This window comes from Sceloporus occidentalis, unplaced genomic scaffold (genome assembly GCF_023333645.1).
Source record: "Sceloporus occidentalis isolate IW3139 unplaced genomic scaffold, rSceOcc1.0.p SCAF_49, whole genome shotgun sequence".
Lineage (NCBI taxonomy): Eukaryota > Metazoa > Chordata > Lepidosauria > Squamata > Phrynosomatidae > Sceloporus > Sceloporus occidentalis.
The window spans coordinates 2473734-2487356 of record NW_028317029.1 but is presented as its reverse complement, the minus strand read 5'-3'; the positions used below and the strand labels follow the sequence as shown (position 1 = coordinate 2487356).

The following is a 13623-nucleotide window of genomic DNA, read 5'->3' as shown; positions in this document are numbered from 1 at the left end:
ACGTGGAAATAAGTTAATGCTAAATTGTGCTGGCAAAAAATGAATTTTGTTTACACAATTAGGAAAAAGCATCTTTTTCAACGTGCCTGTTTTGTATCGTTATTGTTCTAAACTAAACAGAATGTTTGGAATTCCTGAATCCGTTCATGCGGCAAACACAGTCTACACTTAAAAAAAAGCTATGGTGTTGGGAAAAATGCACGCTTCCATGCATACATATCAGATGTAACATGCATATGTTAATGTATGCACATAATTTTGCCACCATCTGGGGGAGATCTCAGCTTTCCACCAAATTACATAATATGTGTGATTAATGCATACCCAATTACGATCTGTTACAGCATTCTATTTAATCCATATGGGACCTGAAAGCTGACAAGCTGACTGACAAGTGCCTTCAAAAGAGTACTGTCACTTTTCCTAAAGCTTGGTATTCTAAATAAATCTTTGTAACTGTGTTCATGGATTAAAGTCAGCGATATGTAAGTATTAGACACCACTCTTTATATACTAATGGATTGTAAACTCGCACAAACAGGCCCTCTTCTCTTTCTGTACCAGTATCAGGGCCGGCGTCACCTACAGGCCGCACAGGCAGTGCAGGCTGCAGGCGTGAGCCGCGGTCATTCAGTAAGCATGGGCGCGGCTCGCGGTCACTATGGGGAGGAGTTGGAGCAAGTCAGCCAGTTAGGAGGACCTTATGAGAGCAGCACGGGGAGGGGCTTGTGGGGGTGGAGCCAGGGGGCGGCAAAATTATATTTTGCCTAGGGTGGCAAAAATCCTTGCACCAGCCCTGACCAGTATGTTTTAACGTGTGTTAAATTTGTGTTTGTTAGATATTTTCGCTGGTCCCTATTGTAACACCGTTATGGAATCTACTGGCGCCACATAAATACATGTGACCTACTATGGTAGCAGCTATCATAACCTTCAAATCTAAAGATCGTTATGATTATTCCTCTCCTTTGTTATGTCTTCCTAGTTTTTTCAGACCCACCTTCTACAAGAGGAGTGAGAAGAAGGAACATAACCTCAGGCAGAAAATCAATTAGATAATGCTGTTTCAAATTCTGCCACAGATCTCAACTTCCTTAAGGCAAAATGATCGCTTAATTTGAAACTATCCCAGATATTTAGAATATTGGCAAAACAAAAAGTATAAACTATAGTTATATAATTGTTTATAATGTGTTTCATTGATATCTTGGCATGTTCATTGCATTATGTTACAACATGTTGGTATTATTATTATTATCTTTTATTTATATAGCGCCAACAATCTACGCAGCCCTTAATACAATACATAAATTCAAGGGGTATAACAAGACGAGAATTGACAGACTAAGACAAACCGATACATTAGGTGGAGAGAGCCCTGCTTGCAAGCTTACAATCTTGAGAAGCTTGCATCTTTTAATAATAGCTGTAACGTGATTTGCTTCTTCGGAAAATTTTGCCTGTTTCCATTTAACATTTAAAACATTCCCTATTGAGATGAATTAGACATTTGTGGATTTGTGAATAATATCCACTATATTATAAGAGCAGTTGCACACGATCAATAACTTTATATCTTATATATATATATATATATATATATATATATATATATATATATTGAAAATTTGGGGTATTTGAAACACCAGTTGAATACACCAGTGATGTCCTATGCCGGGGTGTCCAAGTTTTTTCTGCAGTGGGCCACTTCATCAGAATTGTATACGTGCACTCATTTTTCACTGAGAGAAAATATGGCCTTTAATAAGATATGCAGATTAAAATAAAGTAAATGACACAAAACCTTTACTTTTCCTCTCACTGATTTCTGGGATTTCTGGGCCTACAAATTCAGGATTATGGATAAGTAAAAATAAAATAGTTCTATTTATTTTAGGGATGCACTAAAATGAAAATTCTGGACCAAAACCAAAAATTCAGGGTTCACTTAGCCGAAACTGAAAATGACCCCGCACATACTTTTATAATAAAAGTAAGTTACACACCAAAATTGTACAAAAAAATTATATATTATGATTCTTAACAGCAATCTCAGGCATACCCAGATTCCAGCATGTACTGGTTGGCTGGTCATTGTATTTTTTGTCCAATTTTAGTGTGTAACCACACTTTTATTAAAAGTAACACACCACAATTGGACAAAAAAAATCAACAATATGACTTGGCATGATAGGAGTGTGATTGCTAACAGCAAACACACTCTTTTTATACCCAGGCAACCAGTGAATGCTGGAACCTAGGCATGATGGGACTGTGATTGCTGTTAGCAGATTGCTGTTAGCTGTTAGCAATCACACTCCTATCATCCCAAGTCAGCCAATACGTGCTGGTACAGGGTGGCTGTAAGTGCAGACCCCTTACTGCTGGCAGCATCAATACACAAGGGGGCAACTAGCTAGGTTTCAGCATGTACTGGCTGACTTGGCATGATAGGAGTGTGATTGCTAACAGCAAACACACTCTTTTTATACCCAGGCAACCAGTGAATGCTGGAACCTAGGCATGATGGGACTGTGATTGCTGTTAGCTGTTAGCAATCACACTCCTATCATCCCAAGTCAGCCAATACATGCTGGTACAGGGTGGCTGTAAGTGCAGACCCCATACTGCTGGCAGCATCAATACACAAGGGGGGCAGCTAGCCAGGTTTCAGCATGTACTGGCTGACTTGGCATGATAGGAGTGTGATTGCTAACAGCAATCACAGTCCCATCATGCCTAGGTTCCAGCACTTACACATCCATGCTATCACACACACACAAATTCATTCATTCACAGAATCATTCCCTCAATCAGACATACTCATTCACACAACCTCCCCCACCCCCTTACCTGCTCTACAGCGCTCGATGCCGCTCACAGACTTCAGCAGGGGGCGCGGCCTCCCTCGTTCTCCCCACAGAGGAAGCGGGACTGAAGCAGAGAATAGACCCTCCCACAAGTAAGCAGGGCTCTTGTGATCCTGGCTGCCGATCTCACTCGGGCCGCACCTCGAGGTTCCGCGGGCCGCATTTGACCCGCGGGCCGCATGTTGGACGCCCCTGTGCTATACCTAAAAGACAAGATAAAATAAGCAATACATTTTTTTCTTATATTGATTAAAATTTTTTACATTGTTTTCTGTTACAAATCAATTGAATATAGATTAAATGGTCATGTGTGTTGATGTCTTTTTTCGCTATGAACATAAGGAATAACTTCAAAGTATTCATTTTCTACCTTTTTGTTAGTTTTTACAGAATTATGTATATATTAGTGTTAACAGATTTGAAGGTAGACATTTCCTAGAGTTCCATATTTTGAGTTGGCTCCTTGGTGGTTGATGCCCAGTTGGCTTTATGGTAAACATCAATTCTTGGATTGACTATGGTTGTTGAGTTTGTCTTTATCTCTGACTAGTTCTGGGTCAACTCCACAGGTTATGAGGTGTCAGGTTGATTTTGTCATGTTAGAACCTTTTCAACTCATCCTCTATCCTCAAGAAATCTAATCAAGTTACTCCACTGGATCAAATTCCCAAGATACAACAGTGGTAGTTAGAACTACATTCTCTGCTTCCAATGATTCTTCAAGGCTGGGACAATAAATACCTGTTATTGTTTTCATATTGTTTGCCACAACAAAAAATGAATACAGTAGTGCATTTTTGGATTAACACTCTATGGGCCCTAGGTAAAGTACCAATTACTCTCAATCTCTGATAAACAGGACATTTGTGGCACAAGTACCCAGCCTTTAACCTTCTGATCCTGAGCTGGGATGAAATCTGTGGACAGCACCCTCAATGTAAGAGTCCCACACCAACGGCAAATCACTCACACACAATGGATGGGCTTAAGTGAACCATCCAGGGCCCTTACATATATGTATGATTTATACATATATAAATTAAAGCTATATATATATATATATATATATATATATATATATATATATATATATATATATATATATATATATATATATATATATATAGTCATTATATATATTAGCTCTGAAGTACTTTCATTTGCATTCATTGTTGCTCCTTGGGACACAGGAGTGTCCACCATGTTTGCAGCCTTTATCATCTGTTGATGAATGGCAAGTTTATATTTAATGTCAAAGACACTCCCAGTGGTCATACAAGACACTCAATTCATTTACTCATTCAATCATTCATTCATTTGATAGAAGATATGCATCGCTGGAGAGCTCAAATTTGTGCTTTCTACATCATATCTAAACATTCCAGAATGACAGTAACAATCCTAAACAAGGAGCAGACATTTACAACTTAACACAATCTTACAATGGGATCCCACTATAATTGCATTGTATTAAAATGAGCCTTGGGGGCCTGATTTACATTTTTGGATATTTATCATGATATAGAGCATACTTACCAAAACACAGTGTCATTCACTTGACAATAATTGTACATTTTATAGTGGTTTTTAGACATATTACATCTTCAGTGGAAATTCTCTGCATGTGCATTATTGAATTTGCATAAAAATGCAATATCATGCCAAATATTTCATATTCCCGTTGCATGCAATCATATAAGACTTAAGCTGTTTTCCACTGCTGCTTATTTTCTTGTTGGATGATAATGCCTAAAGCAAAGAGTTTTCTGGAGCTGTTGTATGGAATTATTTCCATATGTGATACTTTGGTCACAATAGTTTTAACATTTGAATAGAAATTCTCCATTTAATTTAATTTTTTAATTAGCATTAGTTTACTGGAATGACTGTAGCAGATAATATTTCCATGGTAATTAGGTTATATGTTCAGGTAAAACTTGTGTTTAATGCCCCCCCCCCCATTTTCCCTTGCGTGAAAGTGTTTCCTGTTTTCTTATTTTCTTTTTTAATTCCCCTCGGCATGCCCTCCAAAATTTCAGATGTCCAACTCAGAATACATATGTTGGAGGGTGTTACAAGAGTTGGGTAGAAGTGGGGCCAACATCAGAAGCGGGTAGGGTCAGATACATCCTGGACAGCGCGTGAAAACCAGGACTGTCCTATGAAAACATGGACTGTTGGGATGTATGGGGCTTGTTCACTAAATGGTGAAGGTGTGCTGAAGGTGGTTGCACCTTTGTGTTAGACTGTAGGATCTCCAACATGGTTTTTGTAAAGGAGATCTTCTAATCAGAGCATAAATCAGTGGTCCTTTCTGAAAGATCTTCTACTGAATTAGTATCTTATGTTCCTGAGAGGAGATCCAACAAAACCTTCCTTATTTATGAATCTACCGTAGACTTTTATCTAGCTTGGTGTGTCCTTTTCAACTTAGAACACATTTGTAGCCATTATTATTATGATTTTGTGATTAAAAAAACATAAAAAAAATATAACAACATTAAATCTCTTTACCAATGAAGTCATTAATGTGCTTTTTGGCAACACTGTGGATACATATCTAAGGTTAGCTGCTCCTTGCCACTCCTATGTATTCTGCTAAGCGGAATGCATATTTCTCACAATGCTGAACCTATTTTGATCTCTTAGGAGCTCTTACTGCTACTCTTAAACCCTATTATTGTCTTTTCATTGTTTTTTTTTTTTATTTCTGTTTCAGAATGATTTTCCACCAGCTGCATCGGAGACGAACTGGGAGTCCGTGACAAGCTCTGTCTCAGTAAGTCTGTTTCAAATAATAGAGAGGTGTTAGGTAAAATCCACATACATGCAACTTATTATATGTCTTTGGAAAAAAGGTAGGCATTTCATTATATAGATGAAAATGTAAAGGATAGCAGAACACAACCTGCCCATTAACCATTATTTTGAGCCTATTAAATTCCCACCTTTAGAAACAGAATTTGACGGAAGAGAAGACCCATTCGGCCCGTATAGGTTGTCTATTTTTCCTGTTGTGTAAGCTCAAACCTTAATCAGTAGTTTGAATTTCTATGTAATATTTTCGTTAAGTGTTCCTCTTTAGATGGGACAGACTCTTTTTTGGAAGCCAAATCCCTCTGTCCCCCTTTTCCTATCCCAATGTGTATTAAAGTGTTCCACAGCAATAAAACTTTCTCAACATATAAGTCATCAAAAGGTCAGGTAGATACTTAAACGTCCCCATTCTGCCACAAGGGCTTCTTTATGCAGTGGTAAGATGGGCTCCTACTTCTAGCCTCTAAGTTCTGCTGCTTACCAATCTCCCTGACATTTGTGGTCTTTCCAGGTATAAGTAATGCCGGGCATTTGGATTTGATTTCATATCTCAGAGCTGTGCCTCGCTTACCCTATAGAAAGGATAAAGGTGCTAAGCAAACGCATCATCATACCAGGGAACTTCTTTACTCAGGCCACCCGGAGCCTTCCCTTGCAGGACGCGGCCAGGACTGCACACTGACGTCAGCGGGACCCCATCAGCGGAGTTCCCGCTGACGTAGGAGGCGTTCCCACTGATGTCATCAGGAAACACCCCCATTTAAAGGGAAAATGGGCGGGGAATGGGGTGTGTCAAGACCCTGCTCCCGCGACCCGGAGTATTCGCCTGTTGACACGGAGAACCAGTGCTTCACCCGGAAATCTCCGGGTCAAACCCGGAGAGTTCCCAGGTATGCGCATCATGTCCCAGCAGGGGAGGGCTGGCAGCCTAAGGCCTGGGGGGCAAGTCAAGTCAAGTGGCCCTTTGTGCCACCGAATCAGCCCATCGTTTCCTGATTTTCTAACGCATATTGATTATAAAAATACAAATATGATTCAAATGTGGTTTAACATAAGTAAATTTAATAGCAACAAAGGATAGTAAAAAAAACGCAAAACCTAATGTCCCCCTGATGCTCAGCCAGGTAAATGTCCCCCATGATACTGGCTGAGAATTATGGGACGTATAGTACACAGCAGCAGGGAAAGTGTTTTTAAGGCTAATATGAGTACCCTACCAGGATCAGGTGGGCCCATACACTCGCAAATATTAATTCCCTGGAAGAGCTGATTGGGGACAGAGCTGACACTGGAGAGCTGAATGTGGACAGCAATGACATGGGGGTGCTGAATGGGGACAGAGGTGACACTGGAGAGCTGAATGGGGACAGTAATGACATGGGGGGCTGAATGGGGACAGAGGTGACACTGGAGAGCTGAATGGGGACAGTAATGACACAGGGGGCTGAATGGGGACAGAGGTGACACTGGGAGGGGCTGATTGGGGACAGAGTTGACACTGGTGAGCTGAATGGGGACAGCAATGACATGGGGGGCTGAATGGGTACAGAGGTGACACTGGAGAGCTGAATGGGGACAGTAATGACATGGGGGGCTGAATGGGGACAGAGGTGACACTGGAGAGCTGAATGGGGACAGTAATGACACGGGGGGCTGAATGGGGACAGAGGTGACACTTGGAGGGGCTGATTGGGGACAGAGGTGACACTGGTGAGCTGAATGGGGACAGCAATGACATGGGGGGCTGAATGGGTACAGAGGTGACACTGGATAGCTGAATGGGGACAGTAATGACATGGGGGGCTGAATGGGGACAGAGGTGACACTGGAGAGCTGAATGGGGATAGTAATGACACTGGGAGGGGCTGATTGTGGACAGAGGTGACACCGGGAGGGTATGATTGGGGACACAGGTAACACTGGGGAGCTGAATGTGGACAGCAATGACATGGGGGTGCTGAATGCAGACAAAGGTGACACTGGGAGGGGCTGATTGGGGACAGAGGTGATACTAGAGAGCTGAATAGGGACAGCAATGACATGGGGGGCTGATTGGGGACAGAGGTGACACTGGAGAGCTGAATGGGGACAGTAATGACATGGGGGGGCTGATTGGGGACAGAGGTGACACTGGTTGGGGCTGATTGGGGACAGAGGTGACACTGGAGAGCTGAATGGGGACAGTAATGACATGGGGGGCTGAAAGGGGACAGAGGTGACACTGGAGAGCTGAATGGGGACAGTAATGACATGGGGGGCTGAATGGGGACAGAGGTGACACTGGAGAGCTGAATGGGGACAGTAATGACACAGGGGGCTGAATGGGGACAGAGGTGACACTGGGAGGGGCTGATTGGGGACAGAGTTGACACTGGTGAGCTGAATGGGGACAGCAATGACATGGGGGGCTGAATGGGTACAGAGGTGACACTGGAGAGCTGAATGGGGACAGTAATGACATGGGGGGCTGAATGGGGACAGAGGTGACACTGGAGAGCTGAATGGGGACAGTAATGACATGGGGGGCTGAATGGGGACAGAGGTGACACTGGAGAGCTGAATGGGGACAGTAATGACACAGGGGGCTGAATGGGGACAGAGGTGACACTGGGAGGGGCTGATTGGGGACAGAGTTGACACTGGTGAGCTGAATGGGGACAGCAATGACATGGGGGGCTGAATGGGTACAGAGGTGACACTGGAGAGCTGAATGGGGACAGTAATGACATGGGGGGCTGAATGGGGACAGAGGTGACACTGGAGAGCTGAATGGGGACAGTAATGACACGGGGGGCTGAATGGGGACAGAGGTGACACTTGGAGGGGCTGATTGGGGACAGAGGTGACACTGGTGAGCTGAATGGGGACAGCAATGACATGGGGGGCTGAATGGGTACAGAGGTGACACTGGATAGCTGAATGGGGACAGTAATGACATGGGGGGCTGAATGGGGACAGAGGTGACACTGGAGAGCTGAATGGGGATAGTAATGACACTGGGAGGGGCTGATTGTGGACAGAGGTGACACCGGGAGGGTATGATTGGGGACACAGGTAACACTGGGGAGCTGAATGTGGACAGCAATGACATGGGGGTGCTGAATGCAGACAAAGGTGACACTGGGAGGGGCTGATTGGGGACAGAGGTGATACTAGAGAGCTGAATAGGGACAGCAATGACATGGGGGGCTGATTGGGGACAGAGGTGACACTGGAGAGCTGAATGGGGACAGTAATGACATGGGGGGGCTGATTGGGGACAGAGGTGACACTGGTTGGGGCTGATTGGGGACAGAGGTGACACTGGAGAGCTGAATGGGGACAGTAATGACATGGGGGGCTGAAAGGGGACAGAGGTGACACTGGGAGGGGCTGATTGGGGACAGAGGTGACACTGGGGAGCTGAATGGGGACAGTAATGACATGGGGGGCTGATTGGGGACAGAGGTGACACTGGTTGGGCTGATGGGGGACAGCAATGACATGGGGAGCCGAAAGGGGACAGAGGTGACACTGGGAGGGGTTAATTGGGGACAGAGGTGGCACTACCTTTTTTTTTTTTTTTTACCGAATACAAAAGAATAATATATAATTTGTACAAAGATTGGTTTAATAACCTTCTTCCACTTCTTCCACTTCTTCGTCTAGGCCTCCGTCTCCTCGTAGCTGCAGACTGCCGTTTCTACTTTGTGTCACTAACATCCGGTGCTCCAGCAGTCTGAGCGCGAGGGGGCGGAGCTTTCACTCCTGACGCTGCTCCCATCATCACTAGGCGGCCAATCTAATCTAAACGGCCGATGCGTGCTGCTGATGCCGCCGGCCGGAGCTTCTTTAATACTTTTTTTTTTTTTAATTTATTATGGCAAGCCAATCCGGCTTGCCATATTAAATTTAAAAAAAAAATTAAAGTAGCGCCGGCCGGCGGCATCAGCAGCACGCATCGGCCGTTTAGATTGGATTGGCCCCATAGTGATGGGAGCAGCGTGAGGGGTGAAAGCTCCGTGCGAGGGGGCGGAGCTTTCAACCCTCACGCTGGCACTGCTCCCATCACTAGGCGGCCATCGCACACGGCCGCTGGGTACTGATGCTGCCAGCCGGCTCTGTTTTAATACCTTTTTTTAAAGGATCGGCTTGCCGCTTGCCATAGTAAGTAAGTAAAAAAAAAAGTATTATAGTAGCGGCATCAGCACCCAGCGGCCGTTTAGATTAGATTTCGGGCGGCCTGGGGGGCAATTGCCCAGCCCGCCCCTGTGTCCCAGCAACTGCAAAGCTTTTTGCTTATTTTAAGCGAGGATACCTAGTTATTACTATAATAACCTAGTACACTAGGAAAAGTTACCCAATGTCCTTGTTTAAGGGGTCCATCCCCCAATTGAGAACCCTCCTTACACCTAAAGATGAGAAATAGAATGGGGTTTTGTTTTAAAAATGAAATCAGCTTAACCCACTTTGCCCGCAACCATATATAAAACAATATGTGGAGCTATTTGCCCACAGAGCAATATTGTTGCCCTTTTCACTTGATATTAAAAAGCCTATAGGAATAGAAATAGTCAAGAAATTCAGGAAATAGTATATTATTTATAATTGCTCTATTGGTTTTACGTTATATAGAATTCTAACAAAGCCAAAAAATATTTTATTGTTAACATGTTATTTTATTATTACATGTTTTGATACCCTAATATTCACTAATCTGTTGATCTGCTTACTTTTAACCACCATCGCTTTGAAGCCACCCTTTTTCTTGTTTTATCTTTTTAACCCAATATTGTACATACAGCGGTCGTTGCTTATGTGGCGTTATCAGCTTTAGCTCTCTGTCCTCCGAGCTTACTGCATGTTGAGCTTCAGTATAAACTATTACATGTAATTAGTATCATTTAGCATCTGTTAAATGGACAAATTATCTCACTTTCCCCTATGTAGAACCAATCCAAAGGCTAATTGCCCTCAATTTATTACTCGTATGGGTTTGCAAAGTTAAACTGAAATTAATGATTCCTAAAATACTATCAGATAATTAGGAAAAATCTACATCACTTCAGTATAATCTTGATGAATGTAGCTTCGACTTTGTGCTGGTAAGTTTACCAGTAGATACTTTTTCATTTAGCAGTTTTACACGTGAAAAAAAAACAAAGTTTGCTTTTTAAAGCTATTAGTGCTGTAATTTTTTTTGGTAGCTGTATAGTTATTTCCGTCAATGTTCCTTTATGTTAGAAACCCTCTGGGCTTTTGGTTAGTTTGTTTAATGTACACACATGTATTTTGTATTTTGCCAAATTCAGAACAGATTTTATGACAAACCATATGTTCCTTATTTTATTGATTTTGTGTTTTATTAAAATAACAATTACTTAAGTATTTTTGTTTTAATTGTGGATTCAAAGTATTTTACTATTTGTTAGTTTTCTTCCTAAAACAACAAATAACGACAACAAATATAACTACTCATATAAGTAATAATGTATACTTAAAAAGCATACTCGGTTTGACCCGGAGTCTCCAGGGGAAGTCTTGCCTACCCTGAGTCTCTTGGTCAGTTTCTTTATTCTGAATGGTAGGCGAGCAGTGTTTGGCCATGTCCATTAAAGACTATATAGGGTTAATACCGCACATATATGCACCTAGCACAGCCCCTTCCCATCCTAGCGATCCATGTGTTAAAGGCGATCTGCCCCTAAACTCCCCCCAGTGTTGGAATTGGGGGGGGCAAGTTAAATGTTAACTGCATTATCATGTATATTATGCAGATAAGCCTTCGCAGGTGTTCTATTTTATTATTTCTTCTGAAGGTTTAATAAAATAAAAACAGCACAAAAGCTTTTGAGAACCTTTCTTTTAGTTTCTATGGAAACAGTCAATAATTGTCTGCTTTTTTTGTCACATGACAATTAAGTATTCCCAGCAAAAATTATGAATGAGGCAAGATTTCATATGATTAAAAAAATATTTCTGGGAAATTTTTATGCATTAAACAGTACTAGGAATTATATTTTTAATGCTATATTTATTTACACGTATTAAATAATAAAGGATGTAAAATTATTGAGCGCATCCTACCATCATATCATATATATCCAGCATAACCTTGGCATTGTGATGTCCTAAAACAGTTAAATGTGTTATTTATCATATGCTTTACATTAAGTTGCTATTTATTTAACTTATGCATAAAAAAACAAATAGCAATTTATTTTTATATTATTATCTTTTAGGGAGTATTGGGCAAAAGGAAAGCCGTGGTTTAGTCTAAAACATGGAGTCTTTTCTAAGTAAAAAGATTGTTACTAAGATTTATTTTTTGCCATTGAGTTTTACAGTTTTTTGTGTAGAATCATTTCCATATTTTTTACATTTTTTTCTTTTTATAATACAAGTCAGACATATTTTACAGATGAATTCTCAAAAAGCCTACATTTCACACATGCATCAGAAGAATCACAATAAATACTATCACAATAAGTAAATGAATATATTGAGACTATCTATAGCTTTGTACCTTTTGTTCGTCAATCGGTGTAATTAATTGGAATACATTTAGGTTAAAAATTAATCTTATGGAACCCAATGTCAGGGGCAGCCTGTGGCAGTACCAGCATTATTTAATCATGTTCCTGTCCTGGTGTTATCTCCTTTCTCCACACCCCATAATGACCAACATTTCAAATTGCCAAAGTCAGAGTGTTTAGTGCAGTAGAACACTGTGATCCACTCATACCCATCAATATTCTGAGGTTGCACAAAAGATAGTCATTAGGGGAGGAAAAAATGACTTATTTGGGCACAAAAAAGAGTCTTCCTTTTCTAAAGAGGGGCATTTGAGAGGCTTTCCACCAGGGGAGGGCTGGCAACTTGTGGCCCAGGAGGGAGTAGCCCCCCAACCCCACCCTGTAACTTACACAATAGCACACACGCTTTCACTCACTCACTATAACAAATACATACACTCAAACTAGCGCACACAATCATACTCCACTCTGTCTCTCTCACAGTGTTTGAACATTCGCAATTTTAATGCGACGTCACAAAACGTACACAATGTTACATTACCCCATTGCGCTCCCACCTCTGCGAGTGTTGCCCCCCATGCCAGCCTCTGTCTGTCACCCATTGTGGCAATGGCTACGTCAACAATCAACAATATGACAAAAGCACAAATATGGAGGAATACCCAGGAAGGTCATAAGAAAGGGGGGATAAATATCGTCCTCTGTAATATATTGGGTGGGTTTTACCGTATATTGCTTATGTTAATTAATTATTGTTGGATTAGTAAGAGTGACGGGTGAATGTTTTAGTAGCATGGTGTGTGTGTGTCCAATTACCATTCATTATATTTTTTGTATTATTTATTATTATTTTATGTTACATCACATACAGGAAACAGGAATTTTAGAGCTAAACTTTTTATTAGCATCCTTTTTTTTTTTTTAAAAGCATTTTTCCCAGCTCTTGTAAAATGGATTTAGTATTTATTGTGAGTTTAGCTTCAATTTACAGAACAATCCAAACAGAGGTGGGTGTCAGACTGTCGGACTATTTCTGTCCTGTATATTAGTCGGCTTGGCAGCGGCGGCGGAGACAGATGTATTGGCAGTCGCGCAGCTGTCCTCCATGCTGTCATGTGAAGTAGCCTGTGGGTGTCTCTGACGTGTTAATCGTGTACGTTGTGCTCTGATGCATCAACAGATTTGTTAATTGCATATTGACGCTTTTTTTTGTTAGATATCCTAAGTCATTTAATAAATTGAATAATAGTTTTTTTGTTGGCTGTATACAATTTAGAATGTAATTCTGGGAAACAAAGAAGCAAGATGGTAATAAATGAGAACTCACACAATTTCCAGGATTAGTGTCATATGAGGTTCCAAATAAATATATTGTGTTTTCCGTTTCTGGTTTTTAATGTAATATAATGTTTTCAGGCAAA

At 41.4% G+C, this 13623-nt stretch overlaps 1 protein-coding gene across 1 annotated transcript in view; it reads left to right on the top strand.

The window, feature by feature from the left end:
* LOC149288904 (platelet-derived growth factor D-like) overlaps window positions 1-13623 on the top strand; it is a 67708-nt gene that overhangs the window by 39938 nt on the left and 14147 nt on the right. Inside the window, exon 5 of the mRNA XM_089491173.1 lies at window positions 5590-5649. Coding sequence (XP_089347299.1) covers window positions 5590-5649 — 60 coding nt within the window. The remainder of the gene's footprint in view (window positions 1-5589; window positions 5650-13623) is intronic.